The sequence below is a fragment of the Dermacentor albipictus genome, chromosome 5, assembly GCF_038994185.2.
Source record: "Dermacentor albipictus isolate Rhodes 1998 colony chromosome 5, USDA_Dalb.pri_finalv2, whole genome shotgun sequence".
NCBI classification, from domain to species: domain Eukaryota; kingdom Metazoa; phylum Arthropoda; class Arachnida; order Ixodida; family Ixodidae; genus Dermacentor; species Dermacentor albipictus.
Genome location: NC_091825.1, coordinates 65,501,192 through 65,523,041, shown reverse-complemented (window position 1 = coordinate 65,523,041; position 21,850 = coordinate 65,501,192). Strand labels below are relative to the sequence as shown.

The following is a 21,850-nucleotide window of genomic DNA, read 5'->3' as shown; positions in this document are numbered from 1 at the left end:
TAATTAAGACTAAAACACCTTAATGCCACCGAAAGTGCAGAAAAATATTTTGTGTGTGTGCTTCTCCTTTATCTTGTTCCTGTTTCACCATAGCATATTGTGTTGGCAGCTAATGACATCTTTGACATTGTTGTGTGGACTGATAGGGTATAGGCAAGCCTGCAGAGTTGACTTGCCAAGTCAGAGCATAACGTAGGCTGCAGATGAAAGGTTACAAATCCACAAACTAGTGTAAGCAACATAAAGGACCAGGATTTCACATATTCAAACGCCATGGCTGTCATGAAGGCTTTGATCAATACCCCTGTCAGACGCACAAATTTAATGCAACTTTGAATGAGTGCACTTTGCCGTTATTGTCATTTGTAGGCTGTCGCACCGCGAGGTTAAATGAAATTCATTGTAGAAACACTTGTCTACAAGTGCCATTGTCAAACTCGCTTTGCTGTGTCAAAGTACACAGCCGCGATGGCAGTACTTCAAATGTACGCAAAACAATACTCAGTGGACAGCCGGTGCTGATTCTGAAACCAGTATTTTTGTGATTTATAATGTTCTAAGCATCCCTGCTTGTGAAAACAACCATTCTTTCTCTGCCAACGAAATCTGTGTTGTTTATCGTGCGCCCACGCATCACCACTCTCAAGACTTCCACATGTGCAGCATGTCGCTTGGGTGTGGGATGCAGTGTCGTATGGTCCTCAGAATCAATTGTGTTAATGTTTCTTTTTTTTTTAGTTATTACCTAAAATAAGCATATAACTTGCTGACTAATTTACCAGTCGATACTGCCATCAGTTCCAAATGCCACTTTCCTTTCTCACCTAGCAGCATACTGCCCAAGTGACACTGGCTGCGGTGAAGTGCGCTCACTCAAAGTGTCATTAAGTTTGCCCATCCGACTTTGTTGTAATTCACTGCATTCAGTTACTGGCGGGGGTGCTGTGTGTGCACTTGGAATGTTAGAGGAGTACTGATACAGATTTTCTGGAGTTGTACAAAGTCTGCGACGTGCTTCTTGCACTTCAACTGGCCAAACTTGGCAACCATAAAGCTTATGGAACACTTAAAGCTATTTTATTTTGCACTAATGTCATCCCACATTGTCACATCTGACATTATCCAGACTTCATGAGGTAGATAAATATTTGCTGAAGTTGTGCAGATGTAAGGCTGGGTATGATGGCATTTCTCATAAAACAGCAAGTGCTGCACATATTACGTATTCCTTCTGGGTGCACTCACGTGTGGCAGGACAGTGACCACAGGAACAGAGCCAGCCACTGTATCGAAACATCGTGACACATCCGCTTCTTAGTGAACTTAACCTAAATTAGTCTATAAGAATAAGTTTCCGAGTAAATTATCTAGTGTGCTTTGGCACTTACCGGTGAATAGCTTAGGTTTGCACTTTCATATAATGCAAAAGGAAAGAAAGAGAAATTAGAAATTTAATGTCAAGTACTCCTTCAGTACATTTGAAAGACCCGGTGCAAGTTGCGCAATAAGGGTTGCTGCACTTGCACACCTAAAACATTAGCAAACTTTCTGCCATTTTGGTACCTCAAATCGTAGATTTCGCTGTGCAGTCTGGTCGTACTCAAAAAGTCTGCCATCCATTACCCCCTATGCCACCTGGTTCACGCAGGCGATTCAAAAGAACAATCTCGAAGGTGCACGGATTCATGCGGAAAACTCAATCCGGCAGAAGAACCAGGCACTCAACTACCTCCGCATGGCATCGCGGATCGATGCCGTGGCGAGCCGTGTGCAGACGGCTGTCACCACGAAGAAGGTCACCTCGTCCATGGCGGGTGTCGTCAAGTCAATGGATGCGGCAATGAAGAGCATGAACCTGGAAAAGGTGAGCACGGGGACCAGGACGTTGCACAGCTAAAAACATAGTAACTTGGCAATGTTGGAGATTGGTCTACTCGGTTGGTTCTTTGCATTCTTTTGGTCTTTCATTGACCTTGTGCCTGCTGCTTACTGTGCACATCTGCAGTAAGGTAGGTAGTGGAACTCGTGGATTGAATAGTTTTGCAGGGCACTTCATCTGTACCCTTAGCGTCTGCAGTCCATAAGGTTCTTGGACTGACTGAAATTCTTCAAATTGTCTATCGCTGTGGCTAAGGGAATATAGTGCTGTTCTCCAGACCATGAGGTTACAGATTTGATTTCTGGTTTCTGAGGCCACATTTCGATGGGGGCAGAATGCAAAAGCACTCAGGTACTGAGCTTATGTCACACATCGAGGAATCCAAGGTAGCCAGAATCAATCCAGAGTCTTCCACCCATAGAGCTTGCATTGCTTTTGAATGTTAAGCCCTATAGTACTTTGATTTTATTGCGATAACAATTCTAAAAGCACTCGAGGTGCAATGCTGCCATTGGGCTGGCCCAGGCACAGTGAATCCTGTGTTGGAGGTCTTGTAATCTGCCTTGAATGCCAAGCCAAAGGACCAGCATGCAAGGGTGAGCCAGTAAGGCTAGCAGGTTCACGAGCGCTGTCTTCCTGCAAGTCATGCGTTGGAGGTCACTTGATATGCTGAGAAATCTGCCGAGTACAGTCAACCTCTCTATATGGCTTTCATAGTTTATGAAAGGCCTTTTGATTCAGTAGAGAAACCAACAATCTTGAAAGCTTTGAATAATCAAGGAGTATAGGAGGCATACATGAATATCTTCGAAAATTTCTGCAAAGATTCCACGCTACCTTCGTTGTCCACAAGAAAAGTTAGCTATCAAGAAAGGGGTCAGGCAAGGAGATGCAATCTATTCACTGCATGCTTAGAAAAAGTATTCAAACTATTAAACTGGGAAGGCTTAGGTGTGAGGATCAATGGCAAATATCTCGGCAACCTTTGGTTTGCAGATGACATTGTCCTGTTCAGCAACACTGCAGATGGATTGCAACAAATGATTGAGGACCTTAACTGAGAAAGCTGAATATTAGTGTGCAGAAGACGAAGCTAGTGTTCAATAGCCTGGCAAGAAATCAAGCATTCATTATTGCCAGTCAGTTTGTAGAGTCTCTACAAGAGTGTGTTTATCTGGGTCAGTTATTCATGGGGATCCTGACCCTGAGAAGGAAATTTACAGAAGAATAAAAACGGGTTGGAGTGCACATAGCAGGCATTGCCAAATCTTGACTGGGAGCTTACCACTATCATTGAAAAGGAAGGTGCACAATCAATGCATTCTACCGGTGCTAACATAAAAGGCAGAAACTTGGAGGTTGGCAAAGAAGCTCGAGAACAAGTTAAGGATCACGCAAGGAGTGATGGAACGAGAAATGTTACGCATAACACTAAGAGACATGATGAGAGCAGTGTGGATCAGAGGGCAAATGGGGAGTGCCAATATTCTGGTTGACTTTAAGAGAATAAAATGAAGCTGGCCAGGCCATGTAATACGTAGAGTAGATAACGGGTGGATTTTGAGAGCTACAGAATAAGTTCCATGAGAAGGGAAGCACTGTCAAGATAATCGGTGAATTTTGAGAGCTACAGAATAAGTTCCACGAGAAGGGAAACACTGTCAAGGCTGGCAGAAAATTAGGTGGGGTGATGAAATTAGGAAATTTGCAAGCACAGGTTGGAATTGGCTAGCGCAAGACGGGGGTAATTGGAGATCGCTGGGAGAGGCCTTTGTCCTGCAGTGGACATAAAGATATACTGGTGTTGTTAATAACCTGCTGAGTTTCGGAGGTTCAATGCAGTTCAAATGGTGAAGGCAGTGGCAGCATGAAGCGATCGCTTTAAGTCCAGCACTCCTGCCAGAACTCCTCATAATGCCGGAGTTGTGACTGCAAGTGTTCGCAGTCATAGCATGAACACTGTTCATGTGCTTCTCTGGGCACATGACACCACTCATGTTAAGTCAGTAAACGAATGTGGGAGCAGAACAGTATGACATTGTGGCACTGGCTCTAGCTCTCTTGTTTGTGTACGACACTGTGATGCTCGGACACAAGAGTATTGGCACGTCACAGAGGACCAAGTGAGCTGTACCGATTATGAAAATGATGGGATGTTCCACTCTCACGTGGCCACCACCTGCGTCATGGCTTCACAACACACACTCCTCCTGGGAAACTAAACCAAAACTGATTTGCAGAAGAAGTACTACAATGAAATATGTAGGGCACTCGGAAGCTTTCCACTATTTTCTCTAGTGTCTCAATGTCCAAGACCTTCGGTCCATGCAAAAAAATGAGCAAGTCAGAAATGTATCAGTTTCTGTTTATTTGTTGGTTCCTCGACAGAAAGCAAAGTAGAAGCAGTCATTCAAATAAAGTTTGAAATGTTTCACCGGCTCACACTCGTGCGAAGCACTGGCGATCCGGCTGGCCCACTGGTTGCACAGCAGGCATGGAAGAGACGATCTGGCTGGCCTTGTTCTTGTGCTCTTCTTCTTCATTACAATTTGTAATTTCTTTAGAAGCACCAAGGAAGACACTAAAAAAAACTACTTTTGATTTTACTGATACTTACTTTAAAAATTAAGAAAATGTACAGAAAACTAATCACTGCTATCAGTTTGAGCCTCTTGTTAGACTGTGCTATAAAATACTTGTGGTTCCTGGTGGGCTTGAACTGAGCTGTTATTATGCCTTTGCTATGCAATGGAGCACTTGCCTAAGGATATGAATGTCTTTAAACTTCCTATTAAATCTGCGCTGTGAATGCAAAAGTTAAACTTAATTCATTTCTGTTATTTATACACATTTATTACGGTTAACCAAAGCATCTGTGAAAGCTAGATTTGTGTAACTCTCGTGGGATTTAAATTGCATTAGCAATCTTGTCTCTATCTCCTCTGTCTTAATCCCACAGCACAGCTTTCAGTAGCCTTGCTGCACCCTGAGCTAGCTGTAGAGCTTAAAAAAAAAATTAAATTATGGGGTTTTACGTGCCAAAACCACTTTCTGATTATGAGGCACGCCGTAGTGGAGGACTCCGGAAATTTTGACCACCTGGGGTAATGTGCACCTAAATCTCTTAAGTACACGGGTGTTTTCGCATTTCGCCCCCATCGAAATGCAGCCGCCGTGGCCGGGATTCGATCCTGCGACCTCGTGCTCAGCAGCCCAACGCCATAGTCACTGAGCAACCACGGCGGGTCGCTGTAGAGCTTGTGGGTGTTGTGTCTGGCACCTCCAATAAAGAATAACGCTGTTCTCACAGCATGTGTCGAACCAGTGAAAGATAAAAAACTTGGGTAAGCTATCGTGGATGGTCAGGTGCAACGGTCAGGTCAGCACCTTCCTATTATTATGTCAATGATACCTCCACGTGTTTGGCCTAATAACTTGTACATGTTTCATTGACAAAGCCTTAATTTTTAAAAAAGCAGCTTAAGGAAGCGCAAGTGAAATTGCATTCGAGATTGCAGGATCATGAAGACCCGCTGCCCCAGTTATCAAAGTATATGTAAATGAAAATACTTGTTAGGTTGAGGGCTGGGAGCCAGCAAAAAAGAACTAGGTGGTTTTCCTGCAGTCAGTTTTCTGTTTCTGTTTTTCTGGGTTTTTTTTCTTTTTTGTGCTTTGGGGGAAGTTGTTCACTTCACAGTTCCATATAGTAATTTTTGTAAGAAACTTTGTGCACGCACAGCAGCTTTGCATCCATAATCAAGAACTAACTAGCCCGAACACAACCTTTTATTTCGTTACTTCCTGGTGCGCAGATCTCTGGCCTGATGGACAAGTTTGAGAAGCAGTTTGAGGACCTGGACGTGCAGGCGTCCTGCATGGAAGACACCATGAGCTCCACCACCACGGTCACTGCCCCACAGCACGAGGTTGAGGGCCTCATGCAGCAAGTCGCAGACGAGGCTGGGTGAGCGTCTGTCAGTGTATTGGAGACGTACCTCTTTTGCCTCGGATCACTTTCCTGGCTCGTTCTAAATTAAGAGTTGCAGAGTCTAACAACTGAAACAGAGCGCAGGAGTTATGTCTTGTTGCATGGCAGGAACTTATCCCTATGTGCCTTGAGGAATAAGTTGCTTACGAATGCCAGCGGCGAAGCAAAGAGGAGACATACTTTAGTTCAGCAGAAATTAGCAAGGCACGGACTGCACAAATGAGTCATTTATAAGGGGCATTATAAGAAAGGTTTAACCAGCCTTGCGCGCAATGACCCTCCTCGTCAATGCTCCCTCCCTATTTTTGGGCAGGGATGTGCACCACTGACAAGATTTACTACCAGGAAACGCTGAATGGGTCGATTGATCCCTTCTGCCACGGAAAAAAAATTGATGTCGCCTGATTAAACTTCGTTCTCCTGCATTGCAAACAGCGACTGACAACAAGGAAGAGCATGCAAATCAAGTTTACAGGAAAAAATTAAGAAAGAATAGAAAAAACATTACAACAGGTTAGATTACACCACATCAATACAAATTTGAATGAAAAGTTGCATCTTGTGCACCTGACACACAAAAATCACCCCCTTCAGGGTGAGGAGCTTTGCAATAGGGAACAGTCTGAGCAAAGTGAATGTGTGGATATGGATACAAGGGATAGGATAGGAGTAGGTGATCACATGCACTTTCTGGGGCACTTGCCACTACAATCTTGACCTGTCACCAACTATAGCACAATCAGTGATTGTCAGATTGGATGATGTTTGACATTGCATCAGCTTACCATATACTGTTGTGTAAAGCCACAGCTCCAAATTCGGGCCTAAATATACTAGAACCTCACTAACAATGTTTAGAAAAAGAACTAGAGAAAAGACATGCTAACTGGAAAACAAACAACCCGGAGTCACTAAAACATTCGGCAGGCTCGACATTAGTTGACGTCTACATAACGCAAAATGTACTGAGCCAATGCATACTGAACGGGTAGGGCTTGGGTGAGCAGAGACGTGCTTTGTCACTTTTTGTGCGGCTTCAGAAAGCTTACATTCAGCCTCCTCGAATTGGGTTTGGGTCAGCAGCTTCTTTGGGCGGGGCATTCGGGTAAGAAGCTTTGACTTGCCTGCTCAGCGAGAATCGTTGCCACACGAGATACTGACGCGTGTCAAGCAAGTCGGGCCCAAGCAGCCTGAGGCATGCTTTGGCATTTTTTCTATTGCATAGTCTTTTTAAGTTACTGCTTGGTTGGATAAAATCGGACCACACACTTTATTGACAATCCCATTAACTTCATCATTTGTCTTCATAATTTGTGTTGTCAACAAAGGATTTCCATTGTTTGGACCCTCTGTAGCACTTTTGTCTCTCTCGTTTTTCTATTCTTACGGAGATTTATTTTTTTGCTTTTGTCTTTAAGTACAGACAAAAGTGATGTCTTTTGTAGAATCCTTTTATGATGAACTAATCTCTATTCTGTGTTGGCAGCTTAAGTTTTAATTGTACGTTATCCTCTAGTTAATTATAACAGTAATGATGTCGTGCCCTGTTTTTACTTGTCTGCAGCCTGGAGTTGAACATGGAGCTGCCCCAGGGTGTCAACAGCACCATCGGCCAGTCAACAGCAGCCTCTACAGAACAGGTACGCTTGCCAGAGTCTTACTTTTGGCTGATCTGCAAAGAGTTAGAAAGGTGGCCTAGCCAAATAGTAACTGTCCCATGCCTACAATGCTGAAAAAAATGTTTTCGGTTGTGTTGCATGCTGTGCTGTTGCCACAGGGGCAAAAAGAGCACGAACGTGAAAATTGGTGACCAACATGGACGGGATACGTACATAAAGTGGAACAATGTAGGGAGAAGACATTTGTGGTACAATCATCTGAAATTCTGTGGCACTGTCTAATTGCAACAGTTTGCAATTACAATGATGTCAGGGCCAAAAGCAGCAGTTTGCATTCATTAGGATGGTCATCAAGTGTCCATTGAGGCTTGCTTCAGTCTAATGCAAGAACATTGTGCATCAGACTCTTAAACTTCACAACTACACAGATTATTGTCCGCTGTTGAAAGAAGTGTACTATTAGTACCTTTCCATCGATTATCACTGAGATAGGACATAGCGTCCCACAGATTAACCTTTTCATGTGTAAATGCACATCTAGTTGGTGATATCATCCACTTCCTTCCAATAAGGGCAAAGAAATGTTCCAGGTACTACTTTATGTTCTTTCTACTGAAATATTCTTTACTTCTGGTTAGATGTTCCCATTAGCAGTGGACCATACTGTACAGTGCTTCTTTCACAGACTGTTGAAATTTAGAGCTTTTAAGCGCATCACTCGGTAAACATTGTTTGTTATGAGCTCTAAGAAGCCTATGTTTGCAGAAGTTCAGTTATTCGCATGAGTAACTGAAACCGGCTGTACATCCTTACTGATAAGTATGCAATGAGTCAGCACTGCTGATTAACTGGCCAGACAGTACATTAAGCTATGTGCCATCTGTGTCAGCGATTCATCACCAATTCATTTTGAAGGGACACGGTGAGCAATGCTGATTCAGTTTAGAGGAGCAAAGCATTCTTTTCCAGCTCTGTTTTCATGGATTTGGTGGGAAAGAAAGTTATTCCCTGTGAAAATTACAGCCAAACACCCATTTTTAAAGTTCTTTTCTTTCTGGGGTAGGCAAGGCTTCACAATCACATGTAGCAAAATTCTTTAAAAGGTCCCTCACCAGCTTTGGCCATTTTTAGCTGACAAGCACAGTGCATACAATGCACCCTAACGATTGTGTCTGTTAAGGAGGGACACTGCTACTGAAACAATGTTAATCATTTTTTCATCAATATTAATGAAACTTTCCAGTACTCCTAAGATTTTTGTGTTGATTTTAAATATGTAAATAGTTTTGTTGTTGATCAGTTAGTTTCTACGATAATTAACATTTCACTTCCATTGTTTAAGGCCACAATGGAAAAATAAATGGCACAATAAAAATTATTTGTAAGGCATGTTTAGATAGCATAAAGAGTAAAAAATGGATAGCAAGCACATTTTTATCTGACCTTTAATAGATATCTTACAACCCATTCAATACAAGCCCATAAAATATGGCAACCATGTGGCAGGAACTGTAGAAAAATAATTATTTTCCAAAGTGAGAACAAAAAAATTTGCTTGCTATACTTCCTAAAGTATACATTAGGCTCCATTCTGCAAAAAAAATTTTATTTCTATCTGTTCTTGGTGTTAAGATATCGAGGCCTGAATATTACATGGAGCCCAAAATTTGTGTTTTGAGAAAAGTACAAAAGACAAACAGCATTAAATATGAGGGGACATGGCACCCAGAAAATACATTTTTGATACTCGCTCTAGACACATGAAACTTTCAGGACACACCCAATCTTGAGTGCTGCTTATAAATATTCAATTAAATTTTTTCTGTAGTCAATAAAAATGTTACAATTTTTCTTGTGTTCAAAATTGGGAATGTGATTTGGAAAAAAGTGCTTCAACAACATAGCTGAAATTAAGCAGGTATGTTCCTGGATGTTCAAATACTGCAAGTTAGTACTTGGATGTTTGTATCTGTACTTCAGCCAAGGTTATGAAATTTTAAAAGTTGTAGCTTTACAAATGTGAATTCTTGTTGGGGATTTTTACAGGATTTCAAAATATTTCAGTCGCCTAAGACACTACGTCATAGAGAGTGCAAAAAAACTGACTCGCCTGCATTCAAAGAAAAAAAGGAGTTACGAGAATTGAATGAGTAGAAGGGACACAGTGCTGATCCCAAAATTTGAGACAGAAAAGCTATACTTGAGATAAAACAAAAAAACTTTAAAAAATGACAAATTATAAATTGCAAGCTTCAAAACTGGAAAACAATAACTACAATATAATTAATACACGTATAGGCTCATAACAGAATCTGAAATGCACCAACAGTGACTTATCTCTGGCGTGATCTTATCGGCTTGCCTGAACTTTGGGATAACCACCTCCTTCTTGCTGTAGGAAGCAGAAACAGCTTGCGCTTCGCTTTTTATGGACGCGTGTTCGGTTTCAAACTTCTTTTTTTTAGAGAGGGTCAATTTATTGCTTACGTTTGCAATACGATGAACAAAGAAACAGCATATCAGCAGTTTTAGAAGTAACCCACTGTCAGGAGCTCATCTGCTAGGCCTAGTTGCCGTAGCCACAGCCAATCAGAAGGTGTCTGTCAGCGCGCTGGCGCACTGAGCCACTAGGAGGGCCGTGTGCATCACAGGTTTTACCAGGTCGACTCCTGATTGTTTTATGTTGGCACTTTTTCTATGCTATCGTCAGTGAGGATGTGAGGAACTGAAAGGTGGAACTTTGAGCTTTCGAATGATACCAAGATTGCGGCTGTCAACGACGTGAAAGACGAAAAATAGCTCTGTGAAATCCGGTGTTTCTGCCCGTTCTTGAGGTCGTTCCTCGCCATCTGTGCTGACAAAATATTTTTTTTTAGACACTTAGGATGCGTCTTTCGGCAAATCATTTGGATAGGGGGTAGATTAGACGTTACAGATGCCGGAACAAGTAGTTCCTGAAAATCTTTTTTTTTCACGATTTTTGTTTGTTAAGACCCATGTTCCCCCTTAAGTATCCCTACGTGCTACAGACAGAGCTTAAATTTCAAACCAAACGCCATTTGCCCTTATCCTCGCGGGCGCCATGCTCCCAGCCGGAGAGTCGACAACAATCACACAAGTGCGCCTAAGTATATGGTAGTGTTGTGACGTCACTCACAGTGACAAGTGACTTCGAGAATTATTCAAGGCAACATCACTGATTTGTTTAATCTGTTACTTCATTAGACTAATTGAGGTTTAGAGAAATAATAAAACATACCAATCCAATGGCTGCGTTTTTCTGTTTTGCTTCGTACTCTAGCAGGAGCTGTGTACTTCTACTTCGTCTAGTTGTTCCCACATCGTGCAGTCGCATGCACAGAGAACAAAATTATGTCATTTTCTACCATGTCCCAGCACTGTGATCATGCTCTTTCATCCTCTCGTGTCTGCCTCAGTGCTCGTGATTGTGGCACTGACTTATACAGCTAATCAGCTGTTCTCGTGCACTGTTGGCGAAATCGTCCGCTGCATTGAGCGAGACAAATGCAACAGCTTGCGCGTGAGACCATCACCAGAACTGCACCACTCAGCAAAAATGCGCGTGTGCGAGAGAGAGAGAGCGAACATAAGGCCTGTGACGTATCCGCCAAGTGATCCTCTGGCTCCGGTATGAGAGAACACAGGAAAGGAATTTTGTTTGCAGAGGCGAGATGGGCCAAGTGGAGAGAGTGTCTATGATGGTGGTGACGCTGGCATCCTGAAATTGTGCGTTCGCAGTACTTCGAATATTTGTATGTCTGCTATTAATGAACAAATTTGAAAAATTGTTGCGGTAGAACACTGCTTAGACAGCGTGCAACAACTTCCAGCACATAACCAAAATTTTGCTATGTGGCCTGATGAGAGGCCCTCTAATGCCCTAAGGCAAAGTGACGTTTAAAAGAATGCCGCATTGTCAGCGCCAATACATCCTTGTGGTATCGCAGATTTTAAAGTGTTTTCGTCATGGGCGTGCGAACATTCAAAAATTTTGAATACCATCGAATGGTATATTTTTAATATTCTATGTTTGAAACAAATTGAATATATTGCTGGCTGTTCAAAACCAAATGGGTTTCTTAGTATTTTTTTTATCTAATCTAAAAATATGTACCCTATCTTGTGCTGAATATTGTGGATCATCTTTTGCTGCTGGTGAAATTTTGCATGTAAAGCACGCTCAGCCACTAGACACCTGAGCTTTTCGGAAAAGCCAGCTTTTCCATAGCAAGGTGCTCGTGTTTGGGGATAGCGAGAGTGCACTTGAAGCGCAATGAAGGGGGACGGGGACGATTTCTCAAAAGAATCCAACCACATTAAAAATGCTCTTTTTTGGGAGTATAGGTCTAAGGGCAGATTCTCAGCAGTGATGCCCGTCCATGTGGCCTCACAATGCAAATATGCCATCTCTCTGCCGCCTGCCCATGTCACGCCTCCGTGCATTGTATCCCATGCCTCTTCCAACATGTCAAAATAGGATGGCCGATACTCTACCGCAATATGTGCCTGAGTGAGACCCAAAATTGTAGTACAGATGTCGCAGGCAAGGAGCATATTGCAATGGGCATTACCACGAAGTCTGCACACATGATGCACGCAAGTATGCATGCACAGGCATAATTGGAGTTATATAATTAAAAAATTTTTATTTTATTCCTTCGAAGGTGCCCTCTTCCATCTTCCTGTAGTATACTGTGTAACCTCGTTAATTCGTATTTCATTGGATTGCAAAAAATTTCCCAATTAACTGACTGTCAAATAATTGAGGGTATCAAGAAACAATAAACAAATGCTTACTAGATCAACACACCTTTACTTACTGAATGAATGAGGAAATCCTGTTTCTATTCTGCACAAGAGCAGTGCAGAAGCTGCAGTTTTCGTCACCTTGTGACTGACTAGCTCCCTTTCGCTGTCGGACCTTTCTGGCCGTGACGCACCCTCAGTGTCGGCTTGGTTTCAGGGAACGAGCATAACAGGGAATGAACATAGCAATTTATTTTTGATTATAATTGGTATACAAGTAACATAGTCAATGCAATATGCACATTTCAGTGTTCTGCAGCTGCTGTTAGTAAGCATCATCATCATCATCAGCCTGACTATAAAATTCGTTTAACATCCGAATCTGACGATGCGGAACCCTCTTCCTCGCATGCGACTCTGTCCGAGTCCAAATCCGAGCTCGGCTCGTAATCTGAATCGGAATTGAGCCACCGCTACAATGAGCAGACGAAGGTCCCGCGCGCTGAGCCATCCGAAAGTAACCGCGCCCAGGAAGGATGCGCTTTCAGTCGCCCGCACAACGGAGAGAAATGTGACGTCGCGTGATCAAGAAGACAGAGGGAGATGGAAAAAGGCTAAAACAAAGTTCGAAGAGCTTTACGTTTACTGCTGCAAGTCGGAACGAGGGTGCGGCGAGAGAGCGAAAGCAGCAATCTAGTCACTATTTTCGGAGAGGCAACGGCACCTGCGCCTGAACTTGACACACCGTAGCGGGCACACCAACAGAAGAAAAATAAAAACCTTCAAACCAGCGGAGATGGCTGAACAACCCTTGAACCCGTAACTTCACGCGCGCGACGCATGATCCAGCGAACACGGAGCCACCGCACCACTCAGCAAAGAGAAAGTGGGGAGTGGCAGTCGCACCGTACTCTTCAATACATGGACTAACACAGGTCGAGGCGAATATACGAACTTGTAGAAAGAGTCAACAGATGGCGTGGCCGATCCAGGAGCGCCAGCTTTGTGCTCAGGCGCGAAATTTTGAACGCACGATAGAGAACGTACCGGTACGTCAGTGACACTGTGGGGCGGGAGCGAGATGACGTACCGGTACGTCCGTGACAGCGAAAGGGTTAACAGCACTACTGCGGCGCATGCTTTCATCTGAGACACCCTTTTCACTGCTGCTTGCGCGTACCAATTATTTTGTCGCCAGTGAGGTGGTTGGTTGCCCGCGCAGCATTTATACATCACGATGTAGCCGATGCTCTTCATCCTCGTCAGCTTTGCACCGAGTCAAAACAAAACTGTTTGCTTTGACAAAAAAATGTCCAGGACTGCCGAGAGGCACTCGAGGTGCGTAGGGAATGTTGGGGAGAATACTATAACGTCGTCCAAGTAGCACAGGCATGTCGACCATTTGAAACCGTGAAGAAGGGAGTCCATCATGCGTTCAAAAGTGGCAGGAGCGTTACATAGACCGAACGGCATCACTTTGAATTGATAAAGACCATCGGGTGTTACAAAAGCAGTCTTCTCGTGGTCGAGATCATCCACGGCAATCTGCCAGTAACCAAAGCGAAGGTCGATAGAGGAGAAATGGCGCGCACCATGGAGGCAGTCAAGGGCATCATCAGTCCGAGGTAGGGGATACACATCCTTTTTGGTGACCCGGTTAAGGTGCCAATAATCCATACAAAAGCGCCATGAGCCATCCTTCTTTTTTACCAGTACAGCAGGTGATGCCCTTGGACTACATGGCAGGTCGATAATGTTCTTGGCAAGCATTTTGGGAACTTCTGCGTGAATAACTTGATGCTCAGCCGGTGACACTCGATATGGGTGGCGATGAATAGGAGGGGCATCGCCAGTATTAATATGATATTTAACAGCTCTAGTTTGGACCAAAGGACGATCGTTAAAGTAAAAAATATTGTGGTAGGAAAACAGAACATGGTAGAGCTCACGAGCGTGCTTGGGCGGCATGTCAAGTGCAATCATTTTCTGTAAGTCGGCGATGGTACAAGCTGCCGACTGCGATGGTAGAGGAGGATCGCCTGAACTGTCGTCTACAGCAATAGATGCTACTAAGTGATCCTCGAATGAGCAAAGCTGGGCCAGAGACATCCCGTGTGGCAGCAAGCCAAAATTCACCACTGACAGGCAGACGCAATTCGCCGTAATAGATAAAACTGTATGAGGTACTGTGATCCCATGTGTAAGGAGGACGTCTTGCGTAGGAGCCGCACTGTAGTGACCGTCGGGCACTGGTGGGGATGACACTAAGTCAACATAAGTCAGTGCCGAAGGTGGCAAGCGAACGAAGTCGACGGAACTGAGGCGACTGTGGTGTGGTTCAGCGGGATCCAGAACAGGCAGGTCAAGGCGGAGAGTACTGGCGGAACAATCGATGAGAGCAGAATGTGCGGCGAGGAAGTCTAAGCCAAGGATGATGTCGTGGGGACAGTGGGCGATGACTGTGAATAGCACAGTAGCGGAGCGATTGGCGAAAGAGACGCGGGCGGCACACATACCAATTACGGGGGCTGTTCCGCCATCGGCGACATGGACAACAGGCGTCATGGCGGGCGTGATTATTTTCTTCAGGTGGTTACAAAGGTCAGCGCTCATTACCGCAAATATGCCCCAGTGTCTATAAGAGCAGATGAAGAAACACTGTTGACTTGAATGTCAAGAAGGTTCAGATGAGTGGGCAACGTCAGTAGAGGATTTGGCGGTGTAGGGAGCAATGCAGCGTCACCTCGAGGCGCTGCATCGTCTAGTTTTCCGGCTGGGAACGGCGTCCGAAGGGACTCAGCGAATAGGAGCGACGGGGCTGGGAAGAGCGAGATTGTCGTCGTTGGGGCGAAGGCAAACGAGAATAGGGGCAGTTCGGTGCAGAAGAATCAGTGGCGGCACTGACCGAGCGTGCGGCATAGGAACGAGAAGGGCCACCTGGGGGGCGAGAGTAGGCAGTATAAGTAGACCGGGTCGGGGAGCTCCAGCGACTGCAACAGTGCCGAGAAACGTGCCCGATTCGACGGCTGTGAAAAGAAATGGGCTTGTCGTCAGCAGTGCGCCATTCGGATGAGTCGCGGACACGTGGTGGGTAATAAGATGCGGAACGGGGCGGAATCGAAGAAGCCGGGTGGGTATCAGGGCGATGGGCCGAGCAGATGGTGTGAGGACCCATGTTTGCGAACTCCTGGCAGACAACTGCGTGGATCAGAGAAACCGTGACTGCAGGTGCGTTGGAGGAGCTGGAGTCGAAGGCAGCCAGATAGGCAGCCTCGATCTCACGCCGGATGATCCTGGTAACATTGCCAGTGTTGTTGGGACGAGGAGCGTCGGCACAGGAAGATGTCACTGGGGTGTTGGGCAGACGGGCAAACTGCTGGTCCATACGTCAGCTTTTAGCGAGTTCCAGGTGGTGGCACTCTTTTATAACTGCATCCACCATCGCCACATTGTTGAAAACGAGCAAGTTGAAGGCGTCATCGGCAATGCCTTTGAAGATATGGGAAACCCTGTCTGACTCAGTCATCTGTGCGTCAACTTTACGGCGTAGAGCCAAGACTTTCTGAATTAGTGACGTAGGGCTCTGTTGATGGCTGCACACAGCTGGATAACGCCTTCCGCAGGGCAAGTTGGTGACCGGGGTTGCCGAACAAGTCTCGGAGCTTTTGCTTAAGTGAATCCCAACTGGTGAGCTCATCTTAGTGTGTCCGAAACCAAACTCGTGGTGTGCCACCGAGGTAAAAGTCTACGTTGGCGAGCATGCTAGTAGAGTCCCACTGGTTACTGCGGCTGACGTGTTCTTACAGGCTGATCCAGTCCTCGACGTCTTTCCCATCTTTGCCCGAGAATACGCCAGGATCACAGGGAGCGGGGAAAGCGATGTAGGTCGTCGAAGTGGCAGCAGGTGTCGAAGGTGGCTGAGTCGAGTTGTCACCGGGAGCCATGAAGGAATGCTCGACGTATCGTCCACTGCGAAACTCCGTGATGAGGTACAGGGAACGTCCACCTCCACCAGATATGTTTCGTAGGAAGGCGCAGACGAAAAGCTATATACAAGTATATTTACAAGGATCTATGCCGCACTTAGCAAGAGGCAACAGCCTGCGCTAGGCTCTAATCGTCATCGTCGTCTTCACACTGCTCGCCTCTTCGTCATCGCAAATACTGTTCCGTAGCAACAGAACTGTTGTTTTGAACGTGGCCTTAGTTGTTTGACTTATACCTCTGTCACACGGCACATGTAATTTCGTTCCCTGTCTGCATAGGTGTACAATATGACATTCATAATTTTTGGCGATGTTTATCAGCACCGTACTCATACAAACACTTGGTAGTCAACATGTATATTTTCAGACTGCACATCGCCCTGCGCAAATCGGTAAGGTGGTCTTCCCACACTTTCAGCAGCGTGCGTCCCGCCATCGGTCTAGTGCACTTTTTGCTTCCCATTCTTCTCTGACGAAGCCGCAGAGTTGGCTTCCGTGGTTGGCAGATAGGCTTTAGCACGGCACCACTTTAAAAAATATATACAGAAATCAAACAAAGACAGACGAGCATTTGTAAGCATCGCTGACAAGAGATGCTAGCGTCCGGTCGGAGACTGGGAATAAAAATGTAACTGCGTGATCTACTTCAGCTATTAGTGTTTTGGTTGAGCGTGTTCACGCTCCACTCAGCAGCTGAGCAAAGCGAAAGCGCAAATGAGCATGTGTCGTCCGCTTAGGCGTAAGCGGGCTAGCGGAGCGAGGAACGTGGTCTGCTTAGAAGCTGCCTGAGCGGAGCGTGCTGCACAGGGCGTTGGCTAGCGTTGGCGGCAGAAAGGATTGTATCGGATGCAGAAAGCAAGCTCGCTGGCTATCACGTGGCATTCTTCGAGATGGCGCTTTATTTTCCACGGGATAAAATGAACCGGTAACACATTACAACTGCACGTCTAGATACGTCATGGACAAATAAGCTATATATATATATATATATATATATATTACCCTTTTTATTACCCTTTCAAGCCAGAGAGCTCCGGAGACATACAAAAAGAAAGTTCACAAGGGGGTCAGAAAATTTAGTTATAGGAAGTCATGCATTTTTTTTCTTTTCTTTTTTTTACTTAGTTTGGACATTAGGCAGTATAATAGGAAAATCTTAGTGGCACAACCCACTGCCCCGTTCTAAAAGGGACGTTTATAGTATCCAGCCATCCATCCATCCGTCCGTCCGCTCCTCTGTGCTAAACGTTTAACTAAAACGTGAAAATCGCCCGCCGCTCCACTTCGGCTTAGCAGGGCAACTCAGAGCAGAGCATGCCATAAAGACACCCAACTAAAACACTCTGTTGTGCTGTATGTCGTAAAATTATATCAAAGTTCATAACAGCAATTACGACAACCTTTTCTCTGATACCATTTCGTTTTAACTTATGGATTTAATAATTTTTTGCCAAGCCTGCCGTTGAGATTACACAAGTCGCACTTGCAGGAGTTCTGGAACCTCATTTAGTGGGCGAATGCCATTAGCTGTGAATGTCATTCAATATGCCCATGTAGAAGCAACAAAAATGGCATTAAGACGTAATCTCATTCGCTGCAAATGACATTACATGTGCCATGCGACTGAGTATTTTTTGGTCCCTGCAAAGTGCAGAAAAGCGGCCGGCGACTGTAGTTCAATTTTTTTCACTCATGACGCTTGGCTCCTGTTCAAGAGGCACAGTAGTCTGCTAACCTTTCTTTTATTCATTTCTTAGCGTCTTTTTGCTTATAGTACTATTGCCTGACGCACTCGTTCACTTTGTCTTGTCTCGCAGGACGAGCTAACGCAACGCCTTGCCAAACTGAGGCAACTGTGATCGGCATCTCTGTGCTCTACAACGTTTGCACACACACCACCCGAAGTTCCTGCTGCAAAGACAGTCCCATTTATCGGGTGCACCGCTTCTCTTTTTATTTTCTTTACACATATTTTTTTTTCTCGTTCTTTTGCGTCAAGAGCAACACAAGCTTCGTCATCTAGAGGGCAGCAGTGCCGCCTCTGTTATGCTGCACCCAGACAGAGCACTTCTGGAAACATGGAACCTGGGAACCATGCCGGAGTTGCCTTTCCTGTGTAGTGCATTAAGAGCTTTCGTCTTCTTTTTTTTTTCTGTACATAGAAAATTCTGACAGCAGCAACTAAGTGCACAGGAATATGTCTTGCCCAGCACGACCATCTTTGATTTGATGACTTCCTAGTGCTGAGATGAAATAAAATTAACATGCGGAAGTGGCTTCCCCTAACCAACTGCGTCATGTGCTTAGCTCAAGAGACAACTCGAAATTGTTTTCGTTCATGAAGGCCATAATGTTTACAGGCAACGTTTTCTCAACCGTTGCTGTTGGACATGCTGCGTGGTTTTGTTATTCAGTAACGATTACCACAAGAAAACATGGCAGAGAAGTGTATGAATTGAGAAAGTATGATAAATAAATAAAGTATGGTATAAGGGCCAGTAAGCCGATTTTTGTTGCCATATTTATAGGTGCTTAGATGTTTGTGGACAGCAGTTGGTGGGAATCATCATTTTTATGCAAATAAAAAAGCTTTTGCAGGTTGTATTCCAAGGCCTATATTGCAATTTCCTTCTTAATTTTCGGCAGTTGCATGTTGTTCTCAGCTACTTGTTTAATTAAGACATGTTTACATTTTTTTTTATGGGGTTTTACGTGCCAAAACCACTTTCTGATTATGAGTCACGCCGTAGTGGAGGACTCCGGAAATTTCGACCACCTGGGGTTCTTTAACGTGCGCCTAAATCTAAGTACACGGGTGTTTTCGCATTTGTTGACATTCCATCAATGCTTGAGAAGTTTATGCATATAGTCCAAGCATCCTAAGCAATAGCTTAGTAGTGGTGTTATCTGGGCAGTTTTGTCTATTCGCATTTTGTAGGAGAAGTGTGCATACAGGAAGGGAAGTGGAAGAGTTCATAAAGAATTATATCCACGTTAAACTTGCATTGAACGTGTCAGTACAACAATCTTGTATGCAGTGAATCCTCAAGGTGAGACTATAATGTACAAGGGAAAGCTGTAAGAAACCTATATTCTGGCGAAATATTGTAGGCTGAAGTATTTCGTGTACTTGGAGTGACTTCTGCTAGTATCAAGGGGCCACAACACCAAATAGCTTAGCTTTAATTATGTAATGCATGCTTAATCATATGTATCCCACAGCTAGCTGGCAATGTTTGAGCCCATTCGGTGCTGTAGAACGTTTGTAGTGGAATTTTTTTTATCCCGCAGTTGAACTGTACACGAGTCTTTCATCACTAACTGGAGAAGAAATGAATTGCGTCCTGAGCTACAGCACGCTCACATTAGTAGAAGCCAATTTTGAAGGCCATGCTTTCGTGCACTAGAAGCACTGGAAACAATTTCAAGAACACTAAATTTGTCGTGGTCTCTACGTGTTGCTTTGTTTCTGTGTACACATCTCAACGGGAAGCCCGAGAGAGTTTCTGCAGGCGTTCTCTAGTTCTTGCTGCTTTTCTCGTCTAAATGAAAAAATTGCAGACACAATTCAACAGTGACACTATTGCGGCATCGTTGGGGGTGAGAGCATGCACAACAAGATGTCCAATATGATTTCGAACTATTTCTAGTAGTTCGGGCGACGCTACGCTTCCCGATGCCTCACAATGCGCACCAAAATGGTGGTCGCCATCAGTGAAATGAGCTTCAAGGCAGCAATTTCGAATTTAAATTTCCAGTTATAATGTGCTCCTAGAGCCCAGTTTTATGTGTGCTTGTAACCATATTGGCCCTTCCACTCTCAGTTACGATGATAAATTGAATATAGTTGGAGGACGGTGTCGTGGCCCCTTTGATGCATGCTGCCAATGCGTAATTCCAGCTTCTGGAAGGGGCACTGTATGGGGAAATATTTTTGATGGGTTCCTGTGTCTCCGAAATTGACAGTGTGCAATTATTATTGTAGCTTTCATCTTTCGATGTCTGCTGAGCCGTCATGCACCCTATTAGGCCCTTTCCTTTTATTAGCTTATAAGACACTAGAGTCACCGACAGATTTTTCGTAGTCCAGTAATTCTTGATGGATATTCTGTACTTCATAAATGCACCGTCAGGGTTCCCATAGAGCTAAAACATTTTCGCAACCGGCTTTTCAGACGAATTTAGGCCCCAAAGTTCAATTTTCTAGATTAGATCACTTGTTCCGAGCCATGCTACTCGATCTTAAAGGCCGCAATGTTGGATTTTCTGCTGGCTTGGCTTCCAGTGGCCCACTTTATAGCATCAGAAGATTGGAAGGTGCACGCTATCAATAGAATAATAATAATAATATATGGGGTTTTACGTGCCAAAACCACTTTCTGATTATGAGGCACGCCGTAGTGGGGGACTCCGGAAATTTTGACCACCTGGGGTTCTTTAACGTGCACCTAAATCTAAGTACACGGGTGTTTTCGCATTTCGCCCCCATCGAAATGCGGCCGCCGTGGCCGGGATTCGATCCCGCGACCTCGTGCTCAGCAGCCTAACACCATAGCCACTGAGCAACCACGGCGGGTGCTATCAATAGAGTGCGCGCCATCCTCCAGTCTCGGAGGCCATGCCCGCTCTTCTGTAGCTGACAAAACACTCCAGGGGACGGCACTTTTTCTTTCTTTTTTCAATCAGCACTATCATCGTCACTTGGTGCAAGATGCACTTTTTGTTTCTTGTTGTTCCGGCTGTTCCACTCACCATTTTGCGTGTGGTATGTCAGCTATGAAGTGTGTGTTTGAGACGTGCTCATCTTTGTGTGTGTATGTGCGGTTTCAAATTTTGTGTGCTCGGTGCCATGTTGCCAGCATTTGTGTCATTGCGAGACTGTGGTGTGAAGAAAAGTGAAAAAGTATGTGATGCTGGCGTTGGAAAAATGTGGCAATTATTATGCTAATCCTAGAGAGTGAACATTCCTTCGTTGATGTTGTGAAAGAATACAATCTCTCCAAGCAAACACTGTCTTGACTATGTCAAGAACTGCCTGAAGATTTTGACCATGTTCAAAAATTCAAACAACACGAGCCAGAAGAGCGATAGCAAGAGGGTACATCCAGCCCTTGAGGAGGTTCTAAAGCTATGGCTGAAGGGAGCCTTGGCAAAGAACTTACCCATGTGAGGAGATTTGCTTAAGCATAAAGCCGATACATTTGCCCTCAAGATGAACATCCAGGAGGTCAAGTTTACCAACAGATGCCTTTGTGGCTTTAAGAAGAGGTAAGGTGAACTTGGTCAAGATATTGTGTGACGAAAGCAGAGCGGCAGACAAGGCCATTGTGTCCGCCTACTGTGTGACCAAATTGAAGTCCTTGCTAGAAGAATGTGCTCCTTTGGACAAATTTGATTGCGATGAGACAGGGATATTCTTCAAGATGCTGCCTGATCATACCCTCACATCTTTTGCTTAATCTTGCACAAGGGGGTAAACACAGCAAAGAAGCGATTACAGTGATGGATGGTGCCAACGCACTCAGTACAGAAAAACTGCCACTTCTCGTAATTGGCAAAAACAAAAAGCCCGAAGTGCTGCAGAGCAGTAAAAATCCTACCAGTGAAATAT

The 21,850-nt window shown here is 44.6% G+C and overlaps 1 protein-coding gene across 1 annotated transcript in view; it reads left to right on the top strand.

The window, feature by feature from the left end:
• Nucleotides 1-18,843, top strand: part of Chmp1 (charged multivesicular body protein 1) — a 29,077-nt gene extending 10,234 nt beyond the window's left edge. Inside the window, exons 3-6 of the mRNA XM_065444105.2 lie at nucleotides 1,649-1,864; nucleotides 5,692-5,843; nucleotides 7,432-7,507; nucleotides 18,057-18,843. Coding sequence (XP_065300177.1) covers nucleotides 1,649-1,864; nucleotides 5,692-5,843; nucleotides 7,432-7,507; nucleotides 18,057-18,098 — 486 coding nt within the window. The 3' untranslated portion in view covers nucleotides 18,099-18,843. The remainder of the gene's footprint in view (nucleotides 1-1,648; nucleotides 1,865-5,691; nucleotides 5,844-7,431; nucleotides 7,508-18,056) is intronic.
• Nucleotides 18,844-21,850: the final 3,007 nt, after the last annotated feature.